Source organism: Halichoeres trimaculatus, unplaced genomic scaffold (genome assembly GCF_033239565.1).
Source record: "Halichoeres trimaculatus isolate MK-OKI-2021-1 unplaced genomic scaffold, fHalTri1.1 fHalTri1_scaffold_17, whole genome shotgun sequence".
NCBI lineage: Eukaryota > Metazoa > Chordata > Actinopteri > Labriformes > Labridae > Halichoeres > Halichoeres trimaculatus.
This window is the reverse complement of record NW_027437195.1, coordinates 27,463,980-27,478,349: the sequence shown is the minus strand read 5'-3', so window position 1 is coordinate 27,478,349 and position 14,370 is coordinate 27,463,980. Positions and strand designations below refer to the sequence as shown.

Sequence of the window (14,370 nt, the reverse complement as noted above, 5' to 3'; positions counted from 1 at the left end):
GGACGGAGACGGACATGCGTGTCCGGTCGGGATTTCAAAATAAAGGCGAACATTAAAGACCACGATGATGATCGATGTTTAGACTTTCTATCGATGTGATTGGATCATTGCTTAACCAATCGATGTATATCGATGTATATCGATGGATCATTACACCCCTAAAAAGACGATGTGGGCAGTGTCCCTAAATTTGGCTAATTGGTCAACGTTTTTTAAAAAAGGTCTTAAAATGGGTCATAAGAGGTTAAACAAAGAAAAGTAGTTTTAAAAAGATAATCTGCCGTCTTTATAACAGTGACCGATGTTGCTCATGCTCATCCATTCCCAGATAGTCCTGACAGCACCATCAGTACATGTTTACTCTAGTTGGTGGTTCCTGTACTTATTTCTCATCAGACTGACATTATAGTTTCGTATCAGTGCAAAGTTTTCTAGTTCTGGGCTGGAGTTTGTATTTCTGCGATCACTTGTCAAAATTGAGCCATCAGAGATGACAGAAAACATCCAGTGTGCAAATTTCTATTTTTACACTGGATGTTTTCCTCCAGGAAACTCACAAACAGTGTTGGATCCACTGGGGCTCAGGCGTTTTGCCATCACGCCGCTGATAGTTGGATCATCATCAGCCAGCTGCCAAGACTGACGCGAGCTGCAACGTTGGAAGTTTGGGCCAGAGAGCCTCAGGAACACTGTCAGGAAATCAAGGAACGGCGCGACAGGCAGGGGATGAAGTCCAGATTGCAGGAGATATTGTGTCTGATGTATTTGCTTGGCACACAGAAACACACATGGACACTCTGTCTTTGTCTTTATTGCTTTGTTTTTTCACTTCACGGCTTCCTAAGTGCAGGAGTGAAGGCAGCTAGGGGACACACACAAACACACACACACACACTACACACTGTGACACTGCTAACAAACCACCTCGCCAAGACATGTCACTCCTACCTTCATCACGTCGAGGCAGTTTTATGTAGACTGCGCCGAATTTTTCTGTCTCTGTATAAATTTATTTGCACAAATGTTGAAAAGGGCTGAAAATGGAGGAGGAAAAATCATTCTGAGTGCTGAAGCCAGATGAAAAATCCTGCATTTTTAGAAGAGAAAATAAAAAGGAAAGAAAAGAAGGGAAAAAAAAAACAAGATGAGAAAGCTGCCTCTTATTGTTGGAGGATAAACATCCAGAGTGAAATTAAAGCCATAAAACAAACCTTTGTGTTTATGAATGCTTTTGATTTTAAAACAACGAGAGGAGAAAGTGTGTGTGAGGTGAATGCATTCACAGGAAACAATCACAACTGTCTATTTTCCCTTCATCCCAAAACCTCTGAGCAATCTGGATAAATTTACTGCTCAACCTCTCTTTGTATCATGTAACCACTTAACATTATCTGCATATATTTCGTATTTCAGCTTTAACCCTTTGAATCCCAGATAGTTACTGGCTGTTTGTGGCTTTTGTCCCTGTTGTCTCATTTGTCTCTCCCAAGTCCTGCTCCTCTACATTTCATTTGAGATTCTTCCATATTTCTGATTTTTGCAGTTTTTAGTTTCCTCTTTTAAAACCAGACTGAGTTAAAAAGTTGAATGATGGTAATAATGTTTACAAACTATATCAGGAGCCAAATTCTGACATCCAATATGACATTTCAACTTTTTCCAACCCAGCTTATAGATAAAGACTAAAATGAAGGATTTATATTTGAAAAAAAAACCCAAATAATTTCTGAACAAAAAAAATCACAATTTAAAATTGTTAGCTAAAATCTCAATACTGTGATGCATCCATTTTTTCTACTGCTGAAAATCTCACCAAAATTGGCACATGCCTCACAATCGACAGAAAGTTTTTTCTATGATACCAAAATTCACCCCCAACATCCCATAATTTTCTCTCTAGCGCCTCCTAGGTGAAAAAAAACCCCTAAAATTGTTTTAATAGGCAGTAGGAATGTTGTACAGAGATGAAACCAACGTCAAAATGTTTGTCTCACTGAGACGGACAAAAAGGAAGGGGCACCTCAAACCTATCTCGGACAGGGAGCCAGCAATCTGCCTTTCAAAATAAGATTTTGACATATTCTTGGGCCCTCAAACAAAATTAAAGATCTCTGAAACCATAACTGCTATCGGCTTGAAATTCCCTCACGTGACATAGTGGACCCCGCTTTACAAAAGTGGTGCAGGATTTTATAATTTTGGAAACGGTTTTCGAATGACAAGTCCTCAATCTTGGTGAACCCTAGAGAAGCCCTCTCAGCTCCCTCTATTAGAATTAATGGGAGAACAGAATTCAGCTCTACGCAAGCCAACACATTTGGGCCTCTAGACAAAAACGTAAAAGTTGTACAGCTTTAAAAATCATGTGGATGGATTCCTGACAAAATTTCCATAAACTATATACTTATATTTACAGAGATTTTGTCAAAAGTGTGGCATCTATGAGGAGTTGTTTGTAAAAGTTCTGTCAATTTCAGTCTTCACTCTGCAGCAGTTGGTGATGATGTCACACACTGATTAGGAGTTCAGTGCAGCTGGTCATGTGACTCACTGAAGGACATGAGAATCAGAGGGGTGTTGATGAAATTCTCCCGTCATCGACCATAGACTGTATATAGAATGGACAGCGTGGCTCCGCCTTTTGTAATTGTACAGTTTTGAAGCCAAAATTCCGCCATCAGAGGTGCTGCCATTGTGCAGCAGTAGAGACTCTGAGAGACTGAGAATTTGAGTGGAGACGGGTCTCAAATTTATTTATTTTTTTGTCTTTTGTCTTTTGTCTGTACTACTCCTGAAAAAAAAAAAACTACACAAGAATGGCAGCTGTCAACCATTGTTAGCCGCCTTCAGTTTGTGCAAAATGCGACAGCCCATTTCCTCACAAACACCCCAAGGCGCCAACACATCACCCCACATCCTCTTTTCCATCCACTGGCTTCCAGTCTCTGCCAGGATAGATTTTAAAATTTTACTCTTTGTTTTTGAAGCCCTTAATGGCCTTGCACCTATTAATTCGGCTGAGCTTTAACTCTGTTCGAAACTCCAACAGGGAGTTACGGCCTTCTCATCAGCTGCTTCTAGAACTTCCTAGGACGAGGGTGATCAAGCTTTTTCAGTCACTGGACCCAGACTCTGGAACCAACTCCCCCTGGACATTCACACCATTACCGACTTTGGTCTTTTTAAAGCCCGGCTTAAAACATACTTGTTTACACTGGCTTTTAATACACAATAATGTGGTGACATGTTATTTTATTTTGTCTTGTTTTATCAGTTTTTATCTGATTTTGTTTCTCTGACATGTTCCATTGTTGCTTTCTTTTAATCTGCATTTCTTATTTTGCTATTTATTTTATCTGGAAAGCACTTTGGTCACCTTGAGTGTTGTAAAGTGCTCTATAAATAAATTTTGATTGATCGATTGATTGAAATGTGCGGTCAAACCCCGTTTTAACCTTTAATAACTACCAAATACAAAATTTTCAGACAAAAGAGGACATAAACACAACACAGAATAAAAATATCTACATATCACCACAGCATTTGGATGTGAGAAACATTTCAATCAGGTGTTTTTATTTCTTATTGTTTGACCACAGCCCATCTGGAATGACTGGGGAGACAGAGTTTTTGACCTTTACTGCAGCCAGCCACCAGGGGGAGCAGTATTTGTGGAGACCTCACTTTCATGAGGCCTTTTTCTTTTTTTTTTTTTTAACAGACAGTGCTTAGACATGTGGTTAACTTCACTTGTGATGCATTCAGGTACCCTCAGAAACTTGAGAATCTGTCGATTACGTCTTTTTTTTGTATTGGACAGTCATTTAAAAATTAGGGTATTCTGATCATGCTGGTGGGTTCGGGATCCTGAGGGATGATCTTCCTTTTATGTTTAGAATAATTTAATGCTAATTAGCGATCAATTATTTTTATACACATCAGTGTTCAGGCGGTCATGTTGTGTAGGAGCTGATGACTTCTTCTGAAGGAAAGCTGTGTTTGTCCATCAGGTTCAGACCTGTAGCTCATTAAATAATAATTCAGATCACTGTGGGCTGTAATCACCTCTTCTGCCAAGCTCTGACAGACCAGAACACACATGAATATGCATGGCGTTGAGGAGGGAAATCAACACCAGTGGATTTATTTATGCCTGACAGAAAGTGACACACATAGTCATGCATGTCCTGGGTATGAATATGATTTCAGATGTTCCCAGAGCTCCCACTGTGTGTCATTTCTCCTCTTTCATAATTAGTCTCGTACCACTCTTTTGACCTGCCTCCCCTTTCTCTTCACAGCTGCTTCCTGTCCCTGCTCCTGGTGGCCGCCGTGGTTTGGAAGATCAAACAAAGCTGCTGGGCGTCTCGGCGGCGAGAGGTGAGTTGGACACCTGTGCTGATGGGGAATGTTGATTTTGGCTCTTCTGGTGGGAAAACGTCTCAAAGGAGAGTGCTGTTGGCGTTTTCACATGAGCGTGGATCTGTTAAACGCGGTGATGCTGCTCGGGTTGTACCAGATAACATTGTACAAAGATGTTTGACGTAGGTGTGTAGTGAGAAATCACAACTAGCGTGAACCTTCCTGAAGCTGCGTGGGTCGACCTCGATGAGTGGCAGGTGGAGGTGGAGACCAAGTAATGACACTGTTTATGTCACGGCCCATCTACCTCCACACTCCTGGTGCGGAGCCATCGTTAACACCTGGAGCTCGCGCGGAGCCTTGTTCTTGTGAAGGTGACAGTGCTGTGAGTTCAGCAGGGTAAGAGCTCTGGGATGAGGGCGCAACAGGTGCAGGAGATTATTCATGGAGTGGGCCGAAGGTATTTCTCTCCAATTCCTGAACACCTGGTTTACTTTTGTAAAAAAGACGTGTAAAACCTCACAGGACTAGAGAACAGCCATGTAACATACACTAGTGGCAAAACCCCTGACCTTTGTTTACCTCCCAATCCTGAAACATGCAACAAATCTCAGAAGAAGTGAGTCCTTCTGTGTTTATCTGCATAAACTTTTATATTTGGTTTGTCAGTACAGTAAGTTTTTTTTTTTTTTTTTGGTTATGAGAGGTGTATGATAATTTTGAGTCCATGATAGGATAATTCTACATTTCTTATCTGACATGAAGACCCCTCAAACCTTGTTCCCAAAATTTCAGACTTCTCACTCCTGTTCAAGTTTTTCACATGTAATAGATACTTTTTCCAACTGCCTTAAAAATTGTCACGGTTCCCGAAGCTACTTTAGAAGAAGCTTCCATCACTTCAACTGAAAAATCATTCAGCACACATAAGCACCACAGTTGATCAGGAGACATTTTCTCTCTTTCAAGTGTGTCTTTTTGTAGTCCTGAGCAAATTTCCCTGATTGAGAGTCTTAATTTTACAAGAAAAATTGAATTTCCTGGTAGCAGATGCGCTGAAATACTGAAGCTGAAGAAGGAAAATGAAAAATAAAAGGCATAGGAAGCAGTGAAACACAGCTGAAAATATGGAATGGAGAAAAAGAAGAAGCAGAAGAAATAGTAAAAACAGTACAGAGGTTAAAGAATAAGAAGTAGTAGTAGTAGTGGTAGTAGAAGAAGAAGAAGCAGAAGAAGAAGAAGAAGAAGAAGAAGAAGTTTAGAGTCGTATTAGTTGTGGAAGAAGTTTTACAAATAGTATAAGTAGTATGTGAAATGAAAGGTTTCCATGGTAACCTGCTCGTTAAGCTGTGGAGAGCTACACCTATTTAATAGATTCTGTCTGAGACAGAAGGTGAGCAAGTGAAAAGTAGGGTCCGAATCTCCTGCCACTGTGTAAAAAAGGTGAGGGCTAGCAGAAAAAGACTGCACCATGAGAATCTGGAGACTCTGATGGACACAATGATATGTTTTGCATGTCTGTAGAGCCAGAAATGTCGGCAAAAGACAGCGAGCTAAAAATGTTTTTACAAATTGAGCTGAAGTGAAGAAGTAGGTCAGAAATGACATTAGAGCAGACTAAAGGAAAAGGAGGTTTTGTCTCACTTTTGGGCATTTTTTGGCCTAACAGTACAATCTTGAGCTAAGATACTCCCTTTGCTAGAAGGAGGAAAGGCAAGGCAACATTTTGATGTATTTTTTATGTTTCTAGAGTGAAGCTTTTGGAAGTTATGACAGTTTGTTTGAGAAAGTTGTAACATCTCAGCAGCAGCCTCCTTCACTCTGGCTGCTGATGTCACACACTGTAAAAGCAGCAATTTTTGTAAAAGTTTGAGTTGCTTAAATAGCTAAATCTCAAAAACTGTAAAATAAATATAGAAGTTGTAAAATATGTGCATGGCCAAAAGATCTGTTAACATTTTAAAGGAAAAATGAAGTCTGTAAGTGGAAGTATGCTGAAGTTTTAGCATCTTAAAGTTCAGGGAGACTTTGAGATGCAGATGAAGTTTCCAATTCATTTTAAATGGGCAAATTTTGTCAGAAAAAGCTGAATAAATCAAAAAGTTTAAGGTTTAGAGATGAGAAAAGTCATAGAACTCCTCTTCTGAAGGAGCTGAGTAGTTTAAAATTGAAATGGTGAAAATCAGACAAAGTTTGAAGAGGGAGTAGCGAGCTAAAAAAATGCAAAGAAAAAGAAGTTTATTGAAGTAGAAGAGCAATATGTTGAAATGCTAAATAAGCATTTTGAAATAAATGTGTCGGCTTGTCAGGTCTGTTAGTTGCTGGTTAGATTACAAATGAAGTGGATACTAAAGTTTCAGCACATCAAAGTGACCACACTGTTTTTGACGCTCAACATTTCCGCAATTTCATTTTGGAAAACACAATTCCATTTTCAGCTGTCAGCCACTGAAAATGGATTACCGAGGTGCAACGACCATAATGAATTGTTCTTATGGTGCAGCACTGAGTCGACTAAAGGGGGAAAAAAAAACCTCAGAGTCAATAATGTTTCTGAAAGGACTGAGCAGAGGATGCCAAAGCAATCAGCCAAACTCAGGGAAGCTCTACCGGATCCACAAAGGACTGAACACAGCTTTAAATATTTCAGCTCTTTGTTCACCTTCAAAAGACTAAAATCAGAGGACGAGATTATTCATTCTTAGGTATAAAGGAGGGAAAATAGTATGCCTGAAGTTACATGTATTATTTCTGCGAATCAGGAAGGAAGCTTGTATAAAAACACGGTGATGCAGTGCAGATATTTTGAGCTTCAGTGACGTTAAACCCACGTCTCTAAAAAAACACATCCACAGCGCTGAAGGATAGAAAGCAGCCTCCTGTGTGGTAGGTGTCTGCCACTTTAGATGACAGCAGGCACAACAGACGTGCCCGGTTTATGACCACTTTTTAAAATCATTGTCCAAGAAAATGTGATGGTAGTTTATTTTGACAAGGGAGAGGTCAGTGGGAGCCCCAGCTCTAACAGGCTTAAGTTCAAAATCGGCCTTTTCGGGCGTCTTAGCGAGAGCTGCCTGGCTGCTTGCTGTCTCACAAGCTGAATTGAGTGAGTTTGGGTTATTTTTGGGGCCGTGTTGCAGCTGGTTGCTTTGTGAAAACAGTGAGAAACGTGTTTGCATATTGGATTCACTTGTTTTGTAACTGACGAGATGCATCCTCACACTTTGTTTCCAGGAGAGTAACCCACGTCCTGGATGAGTAGCTGAAAGATCATGCCCATGTTGAGCTGTTTCTCCCTCTGTGTGTGTGTCATGCTAATGCTATGCTAAACGTAAAAGTGAACTTTCAGTTTGTGCTTTTCACACTCGGCTTGCCAGCTGAAGTGCCTTTCGGCTGTAACCTCGCCCAAGAGGGCTGTCATCACCCTCGCCCCTGGATGCCTCTTAACATGCCTCCCCCACCTCCTCCTCCCTTCCTGCTCCCTCATCTGCTCCCACTCCGCCCTCTCTCTATCACACAACCACTATTGTCCAGCTGAACGCTCTCCAGGCTAACCTTTAAACAAAATTAACACTGGACCTTTTTCAAGAGGATTTTGGGTTACAGGAAGCCGTTTGGAGCCAATATTAAATCCCCAAACACCTGGGAAGCTCGTGGAGACTAGCAGGGTTTACTCTAACACCTTTAGTGGAATCAGCTTTGTCTCCAACGAAGAGAGCTGAAAATATAACCTCCTCTCCGTGAAACAAGGACAATATATTTTACAGGTTTCAACAACTTCTATGTGATTTCTTTTTAAACACTGTCTTTACTCTACGTATCACATTTTACAGACATCAGTAGTGTTGTGCTGAGTTGTACAAAACAAAATTTGTTTTGTTACTTCCATGATAAACGTAACGCCCCCACAGTCATCTGTCCTAAAATCTATAAAGTACACAAAATATAAAATATTTATTCACATAAATAAACAAAATTTATACAATCAACCCAGTCACCAGTTAACAAAGCCTTTCTGTAGAAGTCATTTTTCACACATCAGCACGTCTGCCATGACTGAGAAGATGCAGATTGACTGATTTTCCAAACACCCTCCAAAAAAAACTAAAGACTCAACTCAGTTATTGCATCACATCCCCTAAAATGCCACAAGACAGTCACGATGATGCACTGACTCATACATCTTTTCAAAACGCCGGGTACTTTCTGCAAAGAACCCTGACAGCAAGACGAGCCAGTGAGACAGATTCAGTCATTCCTGCCAATCAGAAGAGCATATGCTGCAGCTACTGCTGCGAGGTCAGCTCTGAAAGCTCTGAGGGACTGTTTTAACTGTTTTAATGTGATGTTTGGATACCAAAAGTATTACGATAATTCAGAGCAGAGACATAAAAGGTGGGTCTGCATTGTCTTCTTCATGACCTCCTCTTTCCATCAGTGTAAATGTTTCTCTCCTAGAGGGGCCTGGACTGAGACTGACACACCAGCAGAGAGCACCCAGGTCTGAGAGGGTATATATAAAACTTTTTATTCCATTATAAGAAAAACAAAGGACAGAAAATACATTAAAACAAAATAAGACAAAAAACTTGATTACATGTTGAGATTAAAATATGTTCAAAAAACATTTTTATAAAAGTAGATTGAATTTGTAAATGGTCGTGAAAAGGACCTTTTTAGTTCATTCAAAACGAAAATATAAGAAAATTTCAGAAAAACAAAAAAATACACTCAACAATGAGCGGCAACAAGAAAAAGCACCCTAATTTTGATTTGTGCTCAGAATTAATTTATTTTCTGTGGATTTTTGTTTAGCTGTTGTTTTCGGGAAAAATTCCAATACTCAAGTCCAGACTGCATTTACCGTTTTACTATTTTTTTTCCATTTAGCCCCTACCAAATATAAATCTATCTATCTATCTATCCATCTATCTATCTATCTATCTATCTATCTATCTATCTATCTATCTATCTATCTATCTATCTATCTATCTATCTTTATCTATATCCATATCGATCTATCTAACTATCTATATCTATATCTATATCTATATCTTTATATATCTATATCTATATCTTTATATATATATATATATATATATATATATATATATATATATATATATATATATATATATATATAATGTATACTGTATGAAATATATATATATATGTAAAATGTCCTCAAAAAAGCGGTGATATGTTCTGCTGTGTGTACATTTAATTGACAAAATCTGCGCTAGAATTCCTTCATCTTTTGTTCAGAATCAGCTCCTATCACAGGTAACTGGCTCCACCTCCTTCTCATTCATCCCCGCAGCGTCTCAGCGCTTTAACACAGTCGGACGCTGAGCGTCTTCTGACTCCAGCGGGGAAGCGTAGAGTGGATTGTTCCACTGTGGAAATTGGACGGTCATTGGATAAACGCTGGGCTTTGTCCCGACCATCGGACGCTCAGCGTCTCTGGGGGTCTATGAGGCAGTGAGCTGGCCTGGACGCTAGGCTTCTGCATGATGATTGGATGATCTGTCTGAGGCTGAATCCCTTTTTGATGGACAGTGAAATGAGCCAGTCAGCGATCTTGAAGTATAACCCTCCACCAGAGAATCTTCTCAGTCGTTCTGGACTGATCCAGAGGCTTTATCGATCCCCAGCGTGTTTACCTTTTTTAGAAATGACGAGCATTGAGAGAACACTGGTAAAATCCCTGGAAAAAACACCTGGTTAGTACGACAGGGTCACAGATCATTTTTTGAAAAGGAATGGAGGGTAGAATTTATGTTAAAATAAATAAACAAATTTGTGATGCCGGAAAAAATGAGCTTCCCCTCCTTGACTGACCAGCACTCCAAGGGTTAGACCTTGGAGTCCTAATATTGATGGTGACACCTGATGACATCTCTGCTCCTCACAGCAATAGCTCATTACCTAATATGTCAGCCGGCACATTTTGGAGTATTAATTTTTGCCAGTAAAAACTTTTTCAAACCCAAAGATTGTCTGTATTCAAAACTAAAGCTCAAGTTTTGTTTTTGTTTTGCAATATTAGGAGCAGAAACTCTATCCCTGAACCCACTAAGAGTTGAATAATCTGAGCTTGGATCTAAGCTCAGGGCAGATTTGGGTGAAATATCATGTTTGGAGGATCTGGAACATTATTAGTCATGTTGTGAGCTGCTCATATCACAGATACTGAGCTGAATTCATGCTGTTACCTCCGACTGAATTACTCAGCTGCAGGTTTGGCCCCTGGTATCCACCGCTCCACATCCACCCCAGAAAACAAGTCAGTTTAAATTCTAGTCTTTATAAGAGAGCTTCATAACTTTTGCGACTTCAAAGTGTTTTTCACTTTGGCTCAAAATGTGAACAAATATACTTTTATTCCTGAAGGCAAAGCAGGAGAAATTACGCCACACAAACGCACAAAGCTCCTGTTTGTCACTGAAAACTGCGTCGAAACCTCATTTCTACTGTCAATTTGAGCTGTAATTACCTTGTCCTACTCATGCAGAAATGCCCACATGCACACAAAGCCGACCTGCCTGTTCACACACACACATTCTTTGTAAACACACTTTGACACATCATTTCCAGAAAACAGAAAGCTAATCACGTTTGTCCATGAGGTCGGCTCTCTCGCTGCAGACGCCTGCTTCCTCGACGCTGCTCGGCCGCTCGGCTCTTTTCTCAGCGCTGTCCCTCCAGGCGTCGTTCCCACATTCATCCCGGATTCCTCCGTGTTACTTGGCACTTGCATCAGCTGCACCACGACACACATTTGCAACTTATTATGCCTGTGTTCACCTCACTTAGGCTCGCAGCGAGGAGTGGGGCCATCGCATTTTCTGTGGTCATTGCAGGGTTGCAGGAATTAAAGGCTACGGCCTTTAGCTTCTTACTCCTTACTTTTAGCTGCTTGACATCTGACTTTAAAGACTTAAAGCTTCCTCACAGTTGATGTAAGTTCCTCAGGATAACAGTGTGAGCTTATACTCGAAGGTTTAAGCATCACTGTGAGCTCTTTAATGGACAGCAGCACAAACTGGGCTTGAAATCAACTTTTTTTGAAATGGTTAATCGGCTTTTCTTGGAGAAACAGTCGATATGTAGGGATGTGTAGTTCTTTGCAGGAAGATTTAATTAAAAGTCCGATTTTGGCCTGTCATTGGTGAATCAAGGAGAGAAGGTGATGAAGTCAGGGTCTGGAATGGACAGTCTTATTTCATCTCTGCCCGCTAAAAAACTACAAAAACTGAACTTAAAGAGCACTTAGATGCATAATATAATATAATATAATATAATATAATGTAATATAATATAATATAATATAATATAATATAATATAATATAATATAATGGAATAGAATAGATTAGAATAGAATAAAATAGAATAAAATAGAAAATAATTTATCCATCCGCAAGGAGAAATTCAGGAGTCACAGCAGCAATCAAGAAAACAAAAGTAAGAAAGTGTATAGAAAGTGCTAAAAGCTACATAAGAAAAAAGATGCTGACAGCTTGTCCATCATTGTCCAGTCAGCCAGCCTCCACCTCCACAGGGTCCAGGACTGAGCTTCTTCAGCAGTCTGTTCAGTCTCTGTCTCCTGGATCCTGTCTGCTCACAGCAGGTGAAGCTCTTCCAATGTGGCATTGGTGTCTGGTGTTAGCTCTGTCGCTGGGTTAGCATGGCTAGCTCATCCATCTTATTGGAAATCAATCTTGCGTTCCCAATAACGATGGATGGAAGGACAGGTCGATGTCGTCACTTCTTAGCTCACACCTGAGAACCAGCACGTCCTCCTCACCTCCTTCTTCTCACCTTGTGGGAAACATCTGGCCTTGCACCAGTTAGCATGACAAGCATACAGGCTGCTTACAGCTTTTTTAACATGTAAATAATGCGTACATGGTTACATGTAGGATCTCCAGACAAACACAGGAGCAAATATAGTAAAATTTCACTTAAGACAAAACCAAAGTAATGATCCACTCCAAATGCAAAGACAACGAAAAAGAGATGAAAAATTACAAGAAACAGACAAGGAAGAGAGAGCCTAGCAGCAACACACTGGGCAACACACTGCTTCAAACTGTATAGATATTCCATTCATAAGGGAAAATACTGTGACTACTTTCATTACAGCTGTGGGTCTAGATTAGTAAAGCCCTATGTTTGAAAGCGAAGACCTGCTGAGATGTGACAGTTTCAGCAACAACAACCATCCAACCTGTGAGGCTCTGCATCACCGTTCGAATTCAACTCTAAATGTTCAGGGCCATTTTCCCTCTCCCCACATGTTGCTCCACATCCGTGTGCATCAATGTGCACATGTTTATGTTTGTGTCTGTACTGTCTAATCAAAGCCTTCCTTTGAGACCTGACAGTTCCTTTGAAGGAGCAGGAGCTGCCAGATGGCATTAGACAGGCCCAACACCAGCAGACATTTTATGTCATGGAACGCAACAGCCTTTTAGTCAGAAAGAGCCCCTCTGCTATTCCAGCAGCCCACTCTCAAAGCTGGTTGATTACTCCTGCGGGGACATATGATGTCTTGGGTGGCTGCTGATGGGAAGGAAGACGTTTGTTGCTGTTTCATATGATTGGATATACCCTGTATTTATTTATTGTGAAAGCAGGAGTGAAGCTTTACGTTATCAGCTGCTAGAAATCCCTGTAGATACACCTCACCAGGCAGTGCCTGCAACCCACAGACAAAAAGTTCACTTTTCCGCACAGATACGAGCAGCCTGGTTAATTAGAGCAGATTCATCCAGTGACTGGAGCCATATATCATGATGCAAAATACTGTAATGATGGAACCACTTTCCTCTCACTTTCTTTGCTCCAGGACAGACCGGCTTGTTTCTCCTGATTGTGGAAGCAGACTGGATTTCAGGGCAGTGTGTGAGACTTCCTGAAAGCTTGAAATTTTACTACCTGGACATGTAAGAGTTGAGTCATGTGCGCAGATACATAAAGGGCAGCAAAAATCCCAGTGCTGAATTGAAAGACTCTGCAGCACATAATACAGCGAGCCTTTGATGTGGAGGTTTGACGCTGCTCCGTTTTGTCTCATACTGATGCTCCTTCCTCTACTGTACCACCACAGAAACAGCCTCATGATCAAGGGTCTTCAACCTGCGGCTCTGGAGCCTCATGCAGCTCTTTGACTCCTTTGCAGTGGCTTCTTGTAGCTTTAAAAAAAAGTATTATTGAAATAAAGAATTTTCGTTTTTCTTACAGAGGGTATTGACGATTAAAGACATCAACACTCAAAAAAACGTGTTAACATTTTGCTAAACTAAGCGATGAGTCTGGAAGAACATACAGATTTAAAATCTGTGGAGGGATTAATTTAACTGCCAGTATGCTAGCTTAATATACATGCTTGACATGTGACAAAACATGCAAAGACAACAACAAAAAATGAGTTGAGCAGCATTATCAATATATGTTATCACATTCAAATATTCTTTCAAAAAATTTTGCAGCATTTGCAAATGGTTTAGAGGGTTTTTTTTTGTTTGATTTTTGCAAATTTTCAGAATCTCAAATTATTAGAAATTTATAGAAATTTGTTGACATTCCAAAAATGTCTATAAATTTTGGCAGATTTTTTACATTTTACAATTGTTTTGAATATTCTGCAAATTCTTCAATTGTTTTTTGTAAATTTTTAAAATTCCAAATATGTTTAACAATTTAAGCAGACATATTCAATTTCAAAATTTAACAAAGGCAGACTTTTAAATATTTTATGTTTAATTGTGGCAAATTTTCCAAGTTATGAAAGTTCTTGAAATTTATGAAAATCTTCGAATATTCAAAATATTTTTGAATTTTTTGCAAATTCTTAAACTTTTGATCCGTATTCAAAATTTTTGCAATTATTTGAAATTATATATATATTTTTTTAACATTTTTGCACATTTTTTAAATTCCTGTTTATAAGTTTTTCTTTTTTCAAAAATTTAAAAAAGTTTTTCCAAGTTTTGAAATATCTT

At 39.7% G+C, this 14,370-nt stretch overlaps 1 protein-coding gene across 2 annotated transcripts in view; it reads left to right on the top strand.

Annotated features, from left to right (window-relative positions):
- The window catches only part of atrn (attractin), a 226,201-nt gene that overhangs the window by 158,256 nt on the left and 53,575 nt on the right, over positions 1–14,370 (top strand). For both annotated transcript variants that reach the window (XM_074692049.1, XM_074692048.1), the window contains exon 26: positions 4,302–4,380. In XM_074692049.1, coding sequence (XP_074548150.1) covers positions 4,302–4,380 — 79 coding nt within the window. The remainder of the gene's footprint in view (positions 1–4,301; positions 4,381–14,370) is intronic.